The 19,686-nt window shown below is 58.4% G+C and overlaps 1 protein-coding gene across 3 annotated transcripts in view; it reads right to left on the bottom strand.

The window, feature by feature from the left end:
• Window positions 1-9,201: 9,201 nt before the first annotated feature.
• Window positions 9,202-19,686, bottom strand: part of HTRA3 (HtrA serine peptidase 3) — a 29,492-nt gene continuing 19,007 nt past the window's right edge. Inside the window, exons 7-9 of one of the 3 annotated variants that reach the window (XM_037046461.1) lie at window positions 13,806-13,854; window positions 11,127-11,222; window positions 9,202-10,131 (exon numbers count right to left, since the gene is read on the bottom strand). In XM_037046461.1, coding sequence (XP_036902356.1) covers window positions 9,963-10,131; window positions 11,127-11,222; window positions 13,806-13,854 — 314 coding nt within the window. In that variant the 3' untranslated portion in view covers window positions 9,202-9,962. Of the gene's footprint in view, window positions 10,132-11,126; window positions 11,223-13,805; window positions 13,855-19,206; window positions 19,671-19,686 lie in introns of those variants that run through there. The other 2 variants (XM_037046469.1, XM_037046476.1) reach the window with 2 other exon arrangements.

Genomic DNA, 19,686 nt, shown 5'->3' with positions numbered 1-19,686 from the left:
CTCTGTGGCTCTCTGGGTCTCTAGAGCCTCACACGTGTGTGACAAGTGTCCAGTTAGCAGTTGTCAGGTGAAGGCCTTAATCGACTGGCTGCCTGGGGCACAGTGACAAGTGTCCAGGGCCTGGGGCCTCAGCTAATGCTCCTTAAAGTCTGCGTCCCAATCAGCGGGAGAGTGAGGCCCTCTTAATAAACCCCTAAGGGGACCCCTTGACCTGCAGCCACTCCAGTGTGCTCAGCCGGGAGACTGACGGTGACGGGGCCACTCCTCCTCCAGGGGGCCCTCCCGAGACCTGAGGCTAGCACCCCCTCGCTCATGCTTCTACTCCGGCCGGCCCCTGCCCTGCCCCTGCGCTCTCTGGTCCGTTTCCAGCAGCAGCAGCAGCCGCAGCCGCCCAGTATGTGAATCAGCGTGCGGTCCCTCCACCCTCCCGTGCTCTTTACGCTCCGGCCCTGCTCTGGGCGCTGTGCCGGGGTCGGGAAGCTCCCACGGCGCTGGCTTCCCTGTGTGGGGAGAAGATTAACTCCTGGGAAGCAGGGGACTAGGACAGAGCCCCTCGTGGTGCCACGAGATAGGGCTGGGCGGGGCTGGGCCCAGGGCGCTGGGTCGGGGGCAGGGAGACAGACAGCAGCACCCACAGGGCCCTGGCCGACGACGGTGGGTCTGAACATCCCAGGTGGTAAGAACGTTCTAGGTCAGCTAGGGGGAGGGGCCGTGCACCTTCAGGACTGGCTGGTGGTTTGCACATGGCATGTGGGAGAAAGGAGGCACGGTTGTCACCGCACAGGGGCCATTGCGGTGACAGGGTCCTGGGCCGAGAGCTCCAGGCGCCAGTAGGTTGGACTTGGAAGCTGGTGGGAGGCAAGTGCAGAGCCGGCTCCGGACAGGCCCGGGACCCCAGTGGAGCCCCCACTCAGCCCCTCAGCCACTCCCCACGTGGCTGCCTGGGCGCTCGGGCCCACGGGGCTCAGGCAGATCCAGCCACCAGCGGACTGAACCCTTCGTGCTGGCCACGGGCTCATGGGGGAGAGCAAAGCATTCACAGCTGTTGCCAGAACTGCAGGGTCTGCCAGGAGCGGGGAGGAAACCAGCCCGAAGCCCACAGGACAGATGGGCTGCCCCCGCCACACAGGGTGGGGGTGGTGTTTGTTCCCACACTGGCTCCGAGGGACCAGAACGCTGTATTTTTCTCAGAATACAAATGAGTCTTGGCCCTCACTCCCATGTGCTGGCTTCACACGTGGTGGCGGAAGCAAAGCCAGGGCCCAGCACTGCGGGGGTGGGGAGGTGGGGAGGTGGCCAAGTTGGCCTCAGCCCGAGCAGCAGGGCCCACTCGGGCCTGCACGTGGGCCGCCCCAGCTCCCCAGCTAAGACCTCGGGCAGGTGAGACCCAGGTGTCGAAGGTGCCGCTGCCCGAGGGCCCACCCCGCCCCCCAATCCCAGGACACCCAGCCAAGTGTGTCCTTCCAGCCGGGGGCAGGAAGGTGGGTGCCCCACACCTGCCTATCTGGTCTCTAAGGTCTCGTCTCTTATTCCTCCTCCTCCCTCCCATTCCAGGCCGGAGAGTGAGCTGAGCCCCTGCTGGGCCAAGGTCCCTCTGGCCACACTCCGAGCTCTCCTGCACCCTTGGCTCCCAGGAAAACTTGCTCTATGCCTCTGCTGCAATCAAAGTTGTGTGTGCACATCCTCCTAGGAGCCACTCCTCCAGCTTGCTACAAACACCAGCCTTCCCCTGCCCGCCCCCTCCAACTGTCCTCCCCAAGAGTCGGCCTTCACTTCCTGTTTCCTCTTCTCAACCTAAGCCTTCTGGTGTTTGTGTCTGTGGTCCGAAATGACATTTTTGTACTGCTGCTGCTTGCTCTCCGACGTGTGTGTGTGCACCTACTGATTTCCCTCTCGGAGGGGAGGGTGAGTGTTCTCCGTGCCCTGCCCCACTCTGCACCCTGCACCCCCTTCCCAGCCGCCCTCCAGACGTGGCGAGATCGCAGCCCATGTGGTCACGGAGACAGCTCGCAGCAGAGCCCAGGCTGCACGGAGAGGCCTTTCACTGCCTTATCTGTTTCCCCTGCGGTTATCAATCGCCCCGTTGTTTTATCTGTTTGTCTTCAAATGTGCATATTTCTAATTCCGCGCCAGACCCCCACCTCGGGTGCAGGGCAAGTGAAGGTGTAGCAGGAGGTCAGGAGTGTCTGGGAGTGACCCGTCCTGTCCTCACACCAGGTGGGCTGTTTGGCTGCCTGGCTGCCTGGCTGCCTGGCCGGCCCCGTCCTTCTGGCCGCCATCACAGGGCACCAGACCCAGGGCCTTGGAACAGCCGGAACTGGTGCTTATGGCTCTGGGGCCTGAGAAGCCAGGAGCAAGGTGCCGGCGGACTGTTGGCTCAAGGGTGACGTCTTCTGGCTCTTCGTCTGGGGTGGCTTTGACGAGGCCGGTGAAAATAATCCGTTCATGGGGCTCTGCCCTCCTGACCATTCACCTCGAAAAACCTCACATCAGGGGACAAGGTTCCAAACTATGAATTGGGGGCACACAAACATTCAGTTTAGGACACTGGGACAGAGTTCTAGTTTGAAAATCCTTTTCCTACAGAGAAGTGTGGGCAAAAGCCAACTTCAGAGGCCTGGCCACCTCCTCTAGTGGCCAGTCCAGCCCTTGCCACAGCCAAGCCACCCTGATTCCTGATGCTGGAGGTGCGGCTTTTCCCTTTGGTTTACCTACTCAGAAATTGAGATGGAAATGAAACAAGCTTTTCAACGGCCTCTCTTGGCCCTCCTTCCAGGTCCTGCAAACAGGAAAACGGGTCTCAGTTTTGCCGGTCACGGCGGCTGGACGACAAAGCCCTGGAGCAGTCGAAGGAGAACTTTGTTCCCCTCAAATCCGCCCAGTATGGAGATTCGGGGGCCTCACGATGTGAGGGGGGTTGAAGACACCCCAGTCTCCACTACCAGGAATCTCATGCCTATCAGGTCTGTGCTGTGGGAACCAGTGTGTGCATGGACACTGAGCGTCTGGCGCGTTGTGGGCCTTGCAGCTTCTGAAGCTGTCCCCCCTGAGCAGGGACCCCGGGCCCTCCCACCCACCCTGGAGCAGGGGCTCACCGCAGCGCATGCCGGGCTCTGCTGGCCCTGGGTCGGCCCCTCCCGGGTCTGCAGGACCCTCTCAGCCAGGTCGAGAGGGCCACACACCTCTTCCCAACTTGGGGGCGAGTGGGGGCTGCAGGGGGCATCTGAGGCCCCTGAAGCTGCAGGTGACCCTCCAAGGGGAGCAAACTGTCCCCTGCTCCTGTCTGCCTGGAGTGGGACTGTCCTGGATTCGGGCACTGCTTAGGAGGTAAGACAGCGAGGCGGCCTTCCCGGCCATGTCCACCAAAGTTCAGGGCTGGACCCTGGGTCTCAGCTTCCTCATCGGTGCACTGAAAGGAAGAGAGCTATTTTGAAAATTAAATCAATAATGAGATGCAGTTAGAGGAGCATGTCATGGTGCACAGTAGGCTTGCACATTCACTGTTGAACTGTCTGGCAAAGGGCCAGGCTATGAGTGGGCCCAGAGGTTCAGGAAAGACGGGGGCCTTGGCCACCCCTGGCCTCCCCCCCCCCCCGCCCCATGGCATTCTGGGATGCAGAGGACCCGCCAGGAAGGGCTGGGCAACCAGCTTTCTCTGCTTCTTATTAGCACTTGTCACTTCCCCAGCCCCGGCCCCCTTCCAGTTGGCAGTGTCCCTCCTTATAGCCCTCTGGGGACCATCACAGCCCAATAAGTCCTGTCACCTCGTCAGAGTCCAGCCAGGGACCCTGGGCCTTCTGGAAAAGGGGAGGGCCCAGCCGGGCCATCGGTGCTGGGTGGGCTGAGGAAGTTTCTCGTGGCCCACGGGCAGGGAACGCCTGCTGCGATGGGAAGCTGGTTTGTTCCCAAAGACCCTGGGGCCAACGGAGGGGACTGAGGGGCCAGCCCTGCCCAGGGTGGTCTCTGGTGAGTGGGACAGGGCAGGCGGGCGGGTGGACAGGTGTCTGGGAGGTCCCCGGGCACCTGGCTGGGTGCTGGGTGAGGGCTTCCTCCAGGCCCGCCCCAGCGCCCGCCACAGAGGGGCCAATCTCCCACCCTGATTGCCTTTCGGTCCCTGTCCTCTAGAACATCCCTTCCCTGGTGGCCCGTGGGTCCCACTCCACCAGGGCCTTGAGCACAGACGCCTTCGTGGGAATTCTGAACCTGTTTCCTGCCCCCTTCTGCCTCCTCCCCGAGCACAATTCTCTGTGGCTCCTGGGCCAGCTTCGCCCTGCATCGGGGTGCCCCTTGCAGGGTAGGCGTGTGACGTTCGAATGAGCTCCCTGGCCGCCATGTGGCTGAAGCCCATCTGCTCCCACGCGCCCCCGTGTCACAGCCCTGCTGTCCAGAGCCCTGTGCCGACGGGCCCAAGACGACGGTGTCCTCCCGGCGGTGCCCCCTCCCCTCCAGGGCCTCCTGGGCTGCCCTCTCTGCCCAGGGGCTGCCCATCCATGGACTGTGTGTGACCCTCCACATAGTAGCTCTGGCTCTGGGGTGTTACCATAAACAACTGACACCTTCTGTTCCCGTGACCTCATCTTTCCACAGTTCCCCCAAACTGTCCGGCTGGCAGGACCCCAGGAGTGCGGTCCTCAGGCCCTCGGGTGGGAGACTGGCCTGGGTTTCCGTCTTGCTGCACGGGTCGGGGCTGAGGTCCCTGTGGGGAGAAGGTGGGGTGGGCACCTGGTGGCCCCTCCCTGGGTGCTGCCGGGCTCTCTGCACTGCCTGCCTCGGCTCCACCCTCGTCACGTGGGCACCAGGTGCATGCAGATCTCAAGGCCCAGAGAGGGAGAGTGCATTGCCTGAGGTCACAGAGCAGGGATGGCAGAGACCAGGTGTGATCCCAGGCAGGCCTGAACTGGAGGTTTCCCCAGGCCTGTAGGCCAACTGCTAGGAAGGCGAGGGTGGCTCAGGCCGGCCAGTCCTGTCCTCAGGAGCTCACAGTCCCGTGTGTGGAGGGGGTGACAGGCAGGTAATCTGACAGCGGGAGGGGCAAAGACCCCCCAGTGGAGAGGTCTGGGAGCCTCCCCGGAGCAGGGGCAGCGGGCAGCGTGTGGTCAGGTAGCGGGCCATGGAGTCCAGCCTGCAGGGTCTCGGACATGCTTGCTCAGCATCTGCTGGGTCCGTCCTGAGCCCTGGCCTGCCCTGGCCATGCAGAAGGCCAGCCTCAGCAGCCACCTCTCCCAGAACTATTTTTAGACCCAGTTCAGCTTTAAATGCAAACACTCGTCAAGATAATGGCCACCTTGGACCCCAGCCAGGAGCAGGCCCTCTCCAAGACACCGGCAGAAAGAACGCCCCAGCCACAGTGACAGGGACCAAGGGCAGAGGCGGCAGTTTCCTGAGGGTGGAGGACAGATCCTGGCCCAGGCCCTGGAGAACCCACTGCACTGACGCCTCCGACCAAAGAGGGCGGTAAAAACCGGGCACAGGAGCGCGGTGCGCTCGCTCCCCTGGAAGGCAGCCCCTCCGCTGGCTGGCTGGCACGCTCCGCCCCTCCCGCCTTTCGGGGAGGGCTCGCTCCCTCCCTGAGAACCAGAGACGCATCAACACTGCCCGAGTCCCAGAATGAGGTCAGGAGAGGCTCGGCGCAAACTCGAACGCAAAGTCAGGAGAAAGGAAAACGAGACCGGCTGCATTTACGAGCACCAAAACCTCAAGCAAAATACTAGTAAAAATATTTGAATAGGATAATACATCCGAGTAAAATTAGGTTTTGTCCAGTGATGTAAGGCTGATAGAATGTTCCAAAATCAAGGGATTCGACCCCAGGAGGAAATAATTCCTCATTGCTGTAAAAGCAGGAAAGTGCAACGTTCGTGCATAAAAAAATGCTTAGCAAACTAGTGATAAAAGGGAGCTTTCTTAAGCCAATAAAGGGTAATGATGAAAAACAAGCCTCACATGTGTTATTTAATAGTGAGGTGTTGAAAACTTTCCTTTGAGATCAGGAACAAGACTAGGACGTCTGTTATCGTTAGTTGTACTTGCCAGTGAACAAGGGGCGTTAGCCAGTGCGTGACAAGAAAAAGGAAAGGTTATTAGTATTGGGAAGGAAGAAATAAAGCTCATTACTTTATAGATGTTGTGATGGATTATGCAGCAGATCTGAAAGAACCTGTCGATACAATGTGAGAACTACCAAGGGGCGGCCAGATAGGTCAGTGTAAAAAAATCATTAAAATTTAAGAAGACATAATATCAGTAGTAGTGAGAAAATTAAAAAAATATTTAAAGGTTACTGTTCAAAGTACCAAATACAAGCTGTCTATGCAAAAATCTATGGGGCATTATTGGATAAATGGACAAAAATCGACGTGAGTGGGGGAAGACCATGCCCCCATGGTCTTGGAAACCTGGGTACCACAAAGAGGCCACCTCCCTCAAAACTGATCTGTAGGCCTGGCTGGTGTGGATCAGTGGATTGAGCACCAGACTGCGAACCAAAGGGTCCCCGGTTCGATCCCCAGTCAGGGCACATGCCTGGGTGGCAGACCAGGTCCCCAGTAGGGGGCGTGGGAGAGGCAACCACACACGGATGTTTCTCTCCCTCTCTTTCTGCCTCCCTTCCCCTTGCTCTAAAATAAAATAAATAGATAAAAGACTCCTAGAAAACCTGGTCAGTAGATCAGTGCCATTCTAACCAAAGTCACAGGATGTTCAGCTTGAGAAACAGGTTCCAAAAGGGACGCAGAAAAGCAGAGTCAGAACCTGCAAGGCACCCTCGAGGGAAGCCTGGGTCGTGGGTGGTGTCGCCGAACGAACGGGCAGAAGATGCTACAGAGCAGAGCCCTGCAGCCTGGGCGGCACTGGGCGAAGGCAGTCTCGACAGAGGGTACAGACGCAGCAGGCACACACGCGCCTGGGAGCACGGTCCCTGACGAAGGAGGAGAGAACTGCCTTCTCGGTGAATGGCCAGGGCACAGCCAGACCCCCCTGTGTCCGGACGAGGGAGCCACACCCGGCCCCTCCTTCCCCCGACAGGTCCCCCCACAGGCCAGCGCAGTGTCTGTTGCTGCGAGAGTCCGAATGGGAGTGACTGACACAGCTTCGGGACAGAGCTGCCTTTCCCAGCGTCCAGAGCCCCTGTGCGCCTCAGCCCGTTCCTCCTGGCACCTAACCTGTCGCTTCCCGAGTCACAGCTTCTCCGGCCCCCCTGCCTCCCGCTGACGAAGACCCTGCGGTTCCCCGGGGCCACACGGAGAGTCCAGGGTCACCTGTGGTCTCAGGACCTGTCACCTGATCCCAGTTCCAGGCCCCCTTTGATCGTGTGAGGTGACCTTCCTAGGTTGGGGGGTCACAATGGGGCTCCTTTGGGGCCATTTTTCAGCCCAGCCACAGAGCCCAGCACACTGGGAATGAAGCGGGTGCAGGGTGGCGGGGGAGCAGGGAGTGCAGGTGGAGGGAGCCGCTTACACAAGGTGGGGACGGGAGGGGCGTGCAGAGGGGAGGAGCAGAGCCGCGTGGATCCCCCAGCACCCTGAGGGCAGAGGAGTGGTGAGGGGGGAATGACTGTAGGCAGGACACCTACAGAGCTGGGGCGGGTGTGGGCTGGCGGGCCCTGCTCAGGGCGGGAGGAGCAGGGGCAGGTGCCTGGGCACGTCCCTCAAAGGCGCCTGACCCTTGCAGAATTTCCATCTTTGGTCACCTTGTTCTGAAGCCACTCATCGGGGCGGGGGTGGGGGGGTGACCCTTGAGCCGGCTGCTCACAGGACAGTCCTGGAGCTCCGGGCCGCCCCACGCCAGCAGTAGCGGGTGTTTGTGCCGCCGCAGCTGTGGCTGCAGCTGTGCACTCTGGCCGGGCCCTGCTCTTCTGGTGGCCTGCCACCAGCTCACACGTGACCCCCAGGCCTTCTCTCTGGGCTGGGTCTCCGCCTCTGCCCAACGGGGCTTTTGGACATGGGGATCTGGGTCCTGGTCCAACCCTCCCTGTCCTGGGAGGGTTCCAGGTGCCTCTGGAGCGACGCTGAGGCTGAAACAGGGTGCGTCTCCTTGCAGGTGCTCCCCAGTCAGCACCCCATTTACAGCTTCCAGGACAGGCAGCGTGGGGTGGGGGGGGGCAGGAGTCCTGGTCAGAGCCCGAGGATTGCACAGCGGTGGCAGCTGGCGGGCTCTGGAAAAGTTGTTTTTCACAGAGCAGAGCTGGAACAGCAGCTGGGGGCCAGCGATGCCAGCTGGATGGGGAGTGGGGGTGGGCAGGGCTAGTGGCTGCCAGAGGACAGGCCTCAAACCCCACAGAGACCGTGTCCACCAGGGCAGCCCCCTTCATCTGCGAAGGGCCGCTCCACCTGGGGCACCACTGGCCTCTCTGGACACAGAAGTCTGGGATGAGCCCCCAACAGGAGTCAGCCAGCGAGGGCCAGAGCCCAGAGCACCGCCAGGCCCACTCATTCCCACGCTCGAACACACTCACATCCCTCCTCTGGTTCCCAAGTGGGCGACCTGAGGCCACAGGGGTGATGAGGACAGTCACCAGGGGGTTGGTGACAGGGAGTGAGAGGATGTGATGTTTTGGGCCCTTGTGGGGCCAGACCCTGAGTCAGGATCATTTAATTCAGCGGGTACTGCAGCAAAGCAGGCACCTCCTTGGCTCTTTAGAGGGAGATGGGTCCCAGCTGGTACCCCTCCTCACTACCCCTGAATGGGTCCCCGCCTCCTTGGCTCCAGATCTCAGGGCGAAGAAAGTCAGGGAAGCGAAGGGCCCCAAGGCAGGCACGTGAGTGACAGGCACTCACTGGGCAGGCGCTGGCCTTTCTAGGTGTCTCTGCTCTTTGCCTCTTAGGACCTGGGTCGTAGGGATCCTGCCACACCCCCAGCGCCCCCTCTGAGCCTGCCTCCCTGTTCCTCTTGGTCTGGGGGCTCTCTCCAACCCTGGGGACCTGGGGGCAGCTGAGAGTGGGCTCCAGGCACTGTCAGCAAGCTCCCGGGAGGGGCTCGGGCATCCCCCCCAGCAGCACACGCAGCACAGTGGGGACCAGTGGTCAGGCATACACCTTTCCCTGCACTCTGAGAACTTGCCTGGCACTCAGGGGCCTCTGTCCCTCCAGAGCCAGAGAGATGCTGAGACCACAGTGGGTACCCGTGCCTACGGATCCTGTCTCTGAGTCCCCAGAGAAGTGGTGGCCAGTGGGGTGGGGCCCTCAAATGCCCCTTCTGGCTAAGGACCATGTGCTTGTAAACTTTAATTTTCATACAGTAGAGAAACACAATACAAGCCACGTGGGGGTCGATTGTACAGCGAAGCACACCGATACGCCCGGGGGCAGAGCAGGTGCTCCCAGCCGCCGCTGCCATTCTTGGGGGCTCCATCTTGGCAGCCCCGCCCCCCAGGCACCACTCCGGACCACCCCCAGGAGGACAAGCATCCTTCCAGAGAGAGTCGGCACACGGGGCCCCTGCTGCCTTCTCTCCCACGGGGGAGGGGTACGCACCACCAGCCACGAGGCCCTGCTGGGCAGCCAGGGCCTGTCCCTTCGGCGCCTGCTCCAGGCCAGGCCCGCCAAGCCAGGGAGGCCTGAGAGCAGGGAGCTGCGGCCGGACAGAGACACGCGGTGCAAATGCAGGCAGGGGAGGGGGTGGACTCGGGACTACAGAGGCGTCTCTCCAAGATTCGGACTCATATGTTATCCCGAGAACTTGAAGGTGGCTCTTGGGAGCATCTGTACAAGGGGGACCTCGGGTGCCCCCAACGCTCCGTGGTCCGGGAGCTGTCACTCCCTGAGGCTGAGTTTGGACCCCTGGCGGAGCCCCGACTGTGGCTCTGTCCCTGGGGGCACCAGAGGAGGCCACTGGCTCTGCTGAGGACCGACTCTGGTCCCTCGTCCTGGCCCTGCCCAGGCTCCAGCTCCTGGCGGAGCCCCTCGGCTGGCACCTGCCTTCGGCCACAGGCCCAGGCGCTCGGCGGTGGGGAGGCGGCCCCGGCTTCACAGGACCACCTCGGGCGCGATGTTGAAGAGGAGGTCGTCGTTCCCCCGCCGCACCTCCAGCAGCAGCGGGGACTCGGTCAGCACAGCCTCCTGCAGCTCGCTGGAGTCCGTCAGTGGACGCCCGTTGACCTTGACGATGATGTCGCCATCTTGGATGCCCCCTCTGCCGACAGGAGAGACCTGTGGTCACCGCACAGCCCCGCCAGGCCCAGGCCCCCGGCCAGGCCCTGACACTCGTTATTTAAGGGAACCCTTTCAACAAACGGGCAGGATGGTGCCTGACTTTGAGGCTCGCCCCCAGGTTCAAGTCCCAGGTGCAGCCCACCTGGCTGGACTGCTGTGGGCCCAGCACGCTGCCCCTTGGAGCCTGGGTCCCCACACCTGCAGCCTGGCATGGGGACATGCTTTGTGAATGACAGGAGGTCCAGGGAGTTGGTCCCAAAGCCGCCACAGTAGCTAAGGCTTCCGCAGAAGAGGCAGAGTGTGCTGGGCCACCTCCCTCTGTGCCCAACTTGCTGTGACCTTACCCGTCCCAGGAGGGGAGGCCGATGGGGTGGCTCTGTGTCGGGTCAATAGTGCCAGCTGGTCCCTGGTGGTGGCGCATAGGACTCAGCCACCACCATGAGTCCTATGCGCCCACCAACGGCCCCGAAGGGTGACTCGGCCAAAGGAGGGGAGGTGCTTGTTCAGAGCCCTCCAAGGGGCTGGGATGGCCCCTGTCTGTGCACAGAGACCGCGCTGCCTGTGGGCCTTTGCGCACGGTGCTGGCCATCCCACCTTTTACCAGCGCTTGGCCGAGATGCCTCCTGGGGAGGAGGGAGCAGGCTGGAGCGTGCCCGTTTTGCAGATGAGAGAACAGACCCAGGCCAGCCACCAGGCTAACAAGAGCCAGGCTGGTTCTCAGTGTGGGAGGGGTGGGGGCTCCACTGCTCTGTGTGCCCTGAGGACTGGGTACATTTAGACCACTGAAGGGCACAGCTGACACTCTGTGGGATACGTCACCTCTCCAGCCTGCCCTTGGCTGACAGGCCAGGCCAGAAGCCCTCCAGCCACTTCCACACCACGTCTTGCCAGGAAGCTCCAGGTCAGTGACGTGGAGTGCCCACTGGGGTGCCCGACCGCCTCCCACTCAGCCTCCCTGCTGCCCCCGGTGGGGCCCACCTCTGAGACGGAGAATTCGGAGCGACCTCTTGCACGTAGATGCCACTGCTGACGTCTGGGAAGTCCGAGTTGCCGGCCTTCAGCTCTTCCACCAGACTGGAAACACAGCCCGCAGTGAAGGCCCTTCCTCTGGGCCTCGGAGGCGCAGAGCGGTCCCTCCGAGCCACACCAGCGGGCCAGGCTCACCTGGGACCCCACACTGTGCTGCCCTGCCGCCGGCCACGCCGCATTGCGGTTGACCCGCCTGGGACCCCTACTCCATGTGGGCTCCTCAAGGGAGACCTTAGTGAAGGCGGATGAGTGGGAGTGTGGAGAGGAGGGTGGTAGATAGATGGGAGGGGGAGCTGGAGGGTGGGTGAGAGGAAGGAAGGAAAGGTAGATGGATGGATGATCAGATGGATGGGAAGGGGGGAGGGGGAGAGGGAGGGAGAGGAAAGGGGGAGGGAAGGGGAGGGAGGGGGGAAAGATGAATGGAGAGACGGAAGCAGGGATGGCCAAACATGGGAATGAGCCACAGTCCTCGCTCCCATGGAATGGACAGACAGAAGACGGGACAGGTGTGATGGACAGATGGACGGATGGACAGAGAGAGAAAGAGCACGTGTAAAAGAGAAGTTGGTGTGTCACATGGATCAGGCCAGCAGGTTCACTCCCTGGATTCGCTGCTGCTGGAACAGGGCGACACTTGTTTGGGCACTGCGTGGGCGGGAGGGCGCCGTGGCTGGGCACGCCTCAGTTCTCCCCAGAATGCCACAGCGACCCCCTCCTTCCCCAGCTCCTCCCTCCCTGGCTCCCTCCCCCCCGTCCCTTCCTTATTTCCCTCCCTCAGGAGCTGGCCCTGCTGTGGCTTAGTTCTGGGTGCAGCCGAGGGCGGTGTGGGCCACAGTCCTCACTCCCAGGAGCTCACGGGCACGGTGGGCTGGGGGCCACAAACAGGCGACTCCAACCCCATGGGACCAACGTGATGGCCGGGTGGGGGGGACACGCTCTGCCCACTGACAGGATGCCGCGTCCAATGCTAACCAGGTCGGCTGACACAGTCACGGCTTGGGGACAAAGGCTTCACAGAAGCGTTTTCCAGCAGGACGGACGTGGCATTAGTGGGTATATGGTGTTGCTTTTATTCTTACTGTTTCTTAGTATTCTAACCTTTGCACTTCTGATAATTTGGAATCTCCTAGAATTAATGACCACTCTCAGAGAAAAAACAACAGTTGGCTCAAGTCCTAAGCAATATCACCCTGGCTGAATTAAGGCATCGTACTTTACTTATTTGTTCCTGTGAAAGCCACCCAAGAAAGAACAGTTCAGGGAAAAATATGTATTCCCACAGAACTGCCTCATAGAATAGCAAAAACCCCTTTAGAAAATAGCCCCTGATTGTCAAAGAGTTGTTAGAGTAACAGCCCCTCCTTTACCTTGAATAGGAATATATATCAATTAGAATTAGACAGGCATAAAAACAGAAGAAGCTGGTTAGCTATTACAAACTAAGCACTTAGAAACAACTACCAAGGAGTCAGAGTCCTCAGTATACAAAAAACATTTTAGACAGCAAGATAGATAGCTAAGTTAGATATTACAAAGGCTTATAGTGTATTTCCTAACCTCTGCTCGGTCTAAGCGTACCTGTTGCCAATGACAATTTCTGAGAACTTTAATAAACAATAAGACATTTAAACTGTATACATAGAACTATTTCAAATTGTCTGATTAATGGTTTTCCTGGTCAAAATAACTTTTGTTTAACATAACTGAAACTAAGAGAACTTTCGTATTTTCCTGGTTACCTTTGTATTGATTTTTTCTGCTTAACTGATCATGCTGTACACCTGTAAATGTTAATCTATGCCAAAAATGAAAATACAGAAAATCAGCTTGTACTCGCAATAAACGGAACAGTGCTTCACCTGCCTTTGAGCTGTGTAGTTGCCTGTTACCCAGCGCCGACGCCTACTCTCACCTGAGGGACCCTTAGATGAGCTGTGGCTGGACCGCGGCAACAGGAGGTCCCTGCGTCCGCGTGAGCAGCCTGCGCTGGGGGAATAGTGCCCCCTTCATGTCTACCCAGAACCTCCGAATGTGACCTGGCTGGAATAGGGTCTGTGCGGATGTAATTGGCTGAGGGTCCCCAAAGGATACCATCCGGGCTTTGGTTGGGCGGCAAATCCAATGGCTGGTGTTTTTCTGAGAGACAGAGACTGGTGTTTGGAAGGGGGTGCACAGGGAGGAAGGGGCCATGTGAGGCCAGAGGCAGAGACTGGGGCGATGCGGCCAGGGAGCCCTGGGAGCTGGAGAGGCGGGAAGGACGCTCCCCTGGAGTCTGGGGGCAGCACGGAGCTGCCGGTGCCTTGAGTTTGAACTTCAGGCTTTCAGAACTGAGAGAAAATGAGTTTTCTGTGGTTTTAAGCCAGGTATATGGGGATTTGCTACGGTAGTCACAGGAACTTAGAGCTAGGAGGCTTTCCAGAGGAGGGGGCACCCGAATGAAGTCCTACGGCGAGCCGTAGGTGCCCACCAGGCCAAGGGGGCCGGCGCTGCAGGCAGAGGGACAGGCCGGGGCAAGGCCTGGAGCCGGAGTGCGCCGGGTCCCTGGGAGCACCTGCAGGTGGCCGGACAGGACCGGCTGGCGTCTGGGGTGGAGGTGAGGCAGCACGGTGGGGCGGCGTTCCGACTCACCTGGGCGTGATGGTCCTCATCCGTATGCCAATGAAGCGCTTCTTCCAGTCTGGAAAGGGAACACGGCGGGCTCGGTTAGAACCGCCGTGAGGGGGGCGGCGTGGCGAGGGCAGATGCTCCCCCACAGGGGGCGCAGATGAGTCCCGCCGTGGTCGCCCGGCCCAGTGAGCTCAGGCGCTGGGGCTGCCTCTCCTCGTGGCTGCTCCGAGGCCGGGAGATGTCCCAGCTCAGTCTGGGGGCTTCATGCCCCCGAACTACCCAGCCCCATTGCTCCGAATCAGCTCTCCCTCTGTGCTCCATGCCCAACCCCTGGGGCCAGCAGGGTCCTCCTCTCCAGCCTGCATCCTCTAGGCTCCCAACTTCCCTTGCTCGGATCTGAATGTGTCCCCTCCCCTGCCTGTCCCCCAAATACCAGTGTTAATCTGCATGCCCAGCGGGCACTGACTGCGCCAGGCCCTTTAGCCGGAGCATCACACACACAACCCTCCAAGAGGCACCCCGCTGTCCCCAGCCACCCTAGTCTGTGCCGGAGCTGGGGTCCTGGGCCCAGAAATGACATGTGCATATTCAAAACCAAAGGACAAATGTCAGTGTATTTTAAAATTCTATATTATAAAAGTATGTTCTCTGACCACAATGGAATTAAATGAGAAATCAGTAATAGAAAGGTTTCTAATAACTTATTACACACTTCCAAATAACTCACTCAAAGAAGAACCAAAAGATAGGTTAGAAATATTTTAAATTAAAAGTGAAAATACAACGTATGAAAATTTGTGGGATGCAGGTAAAGCAGTACTTAGAGGAAAATCATAGTACTAAAATGCTGCAATTAGGAAAGAAGAAAAATCTCAAATCAACGACTTCAGCTTTCATCTTAAAAACTAGAAAAAGACCAGGTGAAATCCAAAGTAAACGAAGAAGATAATAAAACACAGAAATCAATGAAACAGGAAGCAGGAACACAATACAGAGAATAAGTGAAAACCAAAAGCTGATTCTTTGAGTAAAACTGATGAGCCTTTACACAAGGAAAGGAAAAAAATGCAATTTTCGATATCGGGAAAGGTGACATCGCGACAGATTCTGCAGCTGTTAAGAGCATAATCAGAGACTATTATGAACAACTTCACACAAATGAATTGGACAACTAAGACAAGTGTACAAATTTCTTCAAATTTCCAAACAACCAAAGCTCCCTCGGGAAGAAAGAGACAACCAGACGAGCCCTGTATCTACTGAAGAGATCGAAATTGTCATTAAAAACCTGCCCACGGAGAAACCCCAGGCCCACACAGCCCCACGGGAGAGTCGCACCAATGTTTAGGGAGGAAACGGCACCGTTTCTGAACAAACTTTCCCACAGAACTGAAAACAAGGAATGCTCACGGCACCACGACACAGACGGTGAGAAAGGTGTGGTTTGGTCTGTGACCCTGGCTCACGGGGCTTCCTCTCTTTCCTAAAACATGTGTAGTTTCCTAAGTGATGGGGGGGCAGCTTTTGCTCCCAGCTCTTGAAATTAGCCCGGAGGCTGTAAAAGACAAGCAGGCTTTTGTTATTCGTAAGGAGTCCGTTTTTGAGAAGGTCCTAGGGAGGGGGCTGCTGTCAGGAGACCCAACCCTGTGATCAGAGGGTGGCGCTTTCAGCCCCACCCCCTGGCTTCTGGGGAGGGGAGGGGGGTGGGAGGTGGAAGGAATCACGAACGGCCAGTGAGTTGACCAATCAGGCCCTCGTAATGAGTTCTCCATAAAACCCAAAAGGACGGGTTCGGGGTGCCTCTGGGTTGGTGAATAGGTGGGGGTGCTGGGAGGGCCGCACCCCCGAGGGCACGGGCGCTCCAGGCTCCCTCCCCTGCCCTGCCCTGTGCCGCCCTTCCACTGGGCTGTTCCCGAGTTGTATCCTCTTACAGTAAACAGCTGACCTAGTAAGTAAACTGCTTTCCTGAGCTGCTCTAGCAAATGGTGGAAGTCCAGGAGGGAGTCGGGGGAGCCAGTCAGCCAGGGGCACAGGTGGCAACCGGGACTTGTAACTGGCACCTGAAGACAAGGGTCAGGCTTGAGAGACTGAGCCCTTCCCCGGGGGGTCTGACACCGCCCCCAGTGAGACAGTGTCAGGTCTGAGTTACATGGTCCAGCACCAGCGTGGGGTGGGGCCACTCGATTTTAAAAATTCCACAGGCACTCGGGCGGGACTAGGAGACGGAGAACTTCCCGCGCCCCCAGACTGGGCAGTGTTCCAGGCAGCAAAACAGTAGAACCCACAAAAAACCACTAGAACGAATGAGTTACCAGGGTCTCTTGGGATCAATATACAAAAATCCATTTTATTTGTGCATTCTAGTTACAATCAGAATTGGAAAGTTTTAGGAATATCCCATTTATTACAACCTCAAAACTCTGAAATGTTTAGGAGTCAAGCTGAGGCAATCTAGTCCTCGTACATGGGGAACTGGGAAACATCGCCGAGAGCAGCCAAGGAACACGGGGACGGAGGGGAGATAGCCCGTGTCTGAGTGTCAGAAGATGCGACGCGGCCGCAATGCCAGTTCTCCCCAATTCCAGCCCATCGGAGACGTAGGTCCCCTCCCCAGGCCGGACGCGACCCCTGAGGGGCTGTCCCCCACCGTCACCGAGGGCAGATGCCCCTCCATGCCCAGCCCCATGGGCTCAAACTCCCCAGTCCCAAGGCTGGCTGAGCCCCCAGGTCTTCCTGGGGCCCTAGGCCCCAGCAGCACTACAGCCCCCAAACCGGCACGGTGACCCCCCTGACTGTGAAGGCTCCCCAGAGACTCCTGCACCCCACCCCCTGGACAGGAACAAGAAGAGGTGAACCTTAACTAATGTCTCCTTGATTTAATGGAAAGAAGGTTTGTTTTAAAGAACTTTAGATTAACTGAATTTAGGTAATTTATATTCAGACTATCAGTGTGGTTTGGGGGTGGAAATTGACAAACTGATTCCACAATCCATATGGAGCATTGGTTGGTGTGGCTCAGTAGACTGAGCACTGGCCTGAGAACCAAAGGGTCACTGGTTCGATTCCCAGTCAAGGCAGACGCCTGGGTTGTGGGTCAGGTCCCCAGTAGGGGGGCATGGGAGAGGCAACCACATGATGTTGTTTCTCTGCCTCTCTTTCTCCCTCCCTTCCTCTCTGTCTATAAATAAATAAAAATCTTTAAAAAGTTTTTTAAGATGTATCTTTAGAGAGGGAGAGAAATATCAATGTATGGTTGCCTCTTGTGCATCCCCTGCCGGGAACTGGCCTGCAACCCAGGCATGTGCCCTGACTAGGAATTGAACCGTGATCATCTGGTTCGCAGGCCCGCGCTCAATCCACTGAGCTATACCAGCCAGGGCTAAATAAAAAATCTTAAAAAAAAATAAAATCCACACAGAAATCGAAGGATCAGAAGAACCAAAACAGCTTTGAAGGACACAGTCCTGCCTGCTGTCAGGGCTGGTCACAAAGCTCCAGCAACCAGGACAGCCTGACGCCAGCATAAAGAGGGACAGACGGACACCTGGGACAGAATGTGCGCGTTTTGTTGCTGACCGAGTTGCAGAGGCAGTTCAGTGGAGAAAGGGTAACCTCTTCAACAGATGGCGCTGGAACAATTGAACACCCAGAGCGGAAAAAAGAACACTGACCCGTACTTTGCAAAATCAGTTCAGACGGCATCACCGTCCCAAACTGGGAACCCTGGAGAGCGAAACTTCCGGGAGAACATTTTCTACCTCCAGGCAGCCAAGCTTTCCTGCTCGCCCCACCGGGCCACGCCCCTTTAGACGCGCGGTGGCTCAGGCTTGGTCCACATCGGCAAAACTTCCGCTCCTCAGAGGCGGTTGAGAGAACGAGAAGACGGGCCGCAGGCCAGAGGGAAAATGAGCAGTCGTGTGTGCATCTGAGGACGGGGCGTGCATCCCATCCAGAAGGTATAAAGAACTCTCAAGACATCATAAGAATAACAGCAACCCTAATTTTGTAAATGGACAAACTGTTTAAACAGATGGTTCACCAGAATTATGGATGGAGCCCGGTGGGAGATGAGGTCAGGGAGGGTGGAGGCCTGACTGACGTAGGTCTGGGCTGGAGGTGGCTCCAGGGTCCCCCCACACAGTGAGGTGGAGCCTGGAGGGGTTCCCGAAGAGAACTGCAAGGAGGAGGGGGCGGGCAGGGGGGAGGTGTCTGCAGGGGGAGGAGGCGGTGAGCGGCCCGTGAGCAGCCCTGGTGGCAGGACTGAGTGGCGGGACTGGAGACTATGACAGGGCTGGTGCAGGAGGGACAGGCCCACAGGCGGGGGCACTGAGTACAGGTGGGGGGGCACGGAGCAGAGACTGAGGAGCACGTTTGGAGTGGAGACGTCCACAAACATCTGTACGCATCCCAGTCTAGAGCTGGGGGAGGAGACAGGGCAGAGACAGACAATCGGGGGCAGGGGCGTCACTTTCTAGGTGGCAGGTACAGCCATGACACTGGATGGGTCCTCAGAGGAAAGGGGACCAGCCAAGGTCCCCTCATCGGCCCATCATCCTGCCCCCAACAGGCACTGGCCACTGGTCCGCTTTGCTCTAACCCCAAGGTCATGCTTTGGGAGAGGCGGTCGCGGCGGGAGCCCAGTGGATCCAAGCACTGGGTCCAGAGCACCAGCCCCTCTCCCTCCTGGGCCCGGCTCCTGCCTCCTCTGCCTCTCCCCTGCCCAGGACAGATGCATTCGGACCCCTTCTTCCCTGTGCCCTGCCCCCACGATTCCCTGCAGCTCTCTCTCAGCTCCTGGCCACAGGTACCAGCCCACTGGGGACAAAGTTTCCCCTCCCCAGCCCAAGGCAACACCTGAGGGGCCGTCCCGACCGTCACCGAGGGCAGACACCCCTTAGCGCCCAGTCCCATGAGCTCCAACTCCCCAGTCCTAAGGCTGGCTGGACCCCCAGAGACCCCCCGGGGCCCTGGGTCCAGGCAACGCTACAGTCCCAAAACCAGCCCTCTGACCATGAAGAGCCCCTAGGGATTCCTGCACCCCAGCCCCCGGACAGGAACAAGAGGTGAACCTTAACTAACGTCTCCTTGATTTAATGGAAAGAAGGCTTGTTTTAAAGAGCTTTAGATTAACTGGATTTAGATAATTCGATGTTTTTATTTTTAGAAAAGCAAAAGTGAATATCGGGGGATGTTAAATGGGAGATTTGGTCACTCAGCTACGGTTTTTTGGGCTCTCTGACCCGCCCACAGGTCCTGGGAGAGCAGCCAGCTCTGAGGACAGTGGGGAGTGTTTCCTGGGGGTCTAGGTGGGGGTCGGAGTGGACAAGGACAGTCCCCATGCAACCAGGGACCGAGCTTGACTCCTGGCGTGTTCTGTCCCAGAGTGAACAAGAAGAGAGAGGACGCTTCCCAAGAAGAGAGAGGACGCTGACATCCCATGTCCAAGACAAAACAGGAACCTCCCTACCCACTCTAGGCAAAGAGCAGTTCTGTCGGCCTCTGGGAAGGTGGCCAAGGTCAAAGGCACCCCTGGAGCAGAAGATAATTCCACAGGAAGGCTCAGTTACTAGAGGAAGAATCAAGGCTACGATGGTGACAAAGATGCAGCCCTGGGTCACATTCTGAGTTTCTGAGCAACCGAGGGGGAAAGGGCTCAGGGGCTGGTGGGTGCCTCTGAGCAACAGAAGCCCTCAGCCCTGGCTCCAGGCCACCTCCACATAAGGGACTCGGATGACCAGAGTCCTCAACAGCAGTTCTTCACGTGACCAGTCTTCATGGCATCGGTCCTGGCTGAACTGGGCGCTGTTTGCTTGGCTGGCGGAGGGGTGGAGGGTGGGGTGAGCATGCGGGAGCCCCTCTGCTCTCAACGAATTGCTGGTGAGAGGGCTGGGAGGAGACAGGG

The sequence above is a fragment of the Sturnira hondurensis genome, unplaced genomic scaffold (assembly GCF_014824575.4).
Source record: "Sturnira hondurensis isolate 20B ecotype Veracruz unplaced genomic scaffold, ASM1482457v3 Scaffold0000780, whole genome shotgun sequence".
NCBI lineage: Eukaryota > Metazoa > Chordata > Mammalia > Chiroptera > Phyllostomidae > Sturnira > Sturnira hondurensis.
The sequence above is the reverse complement of the archived record's forward strand: the minus strand, read 5'-3'. Positions and strand labels throughout refer to the sequence as shown.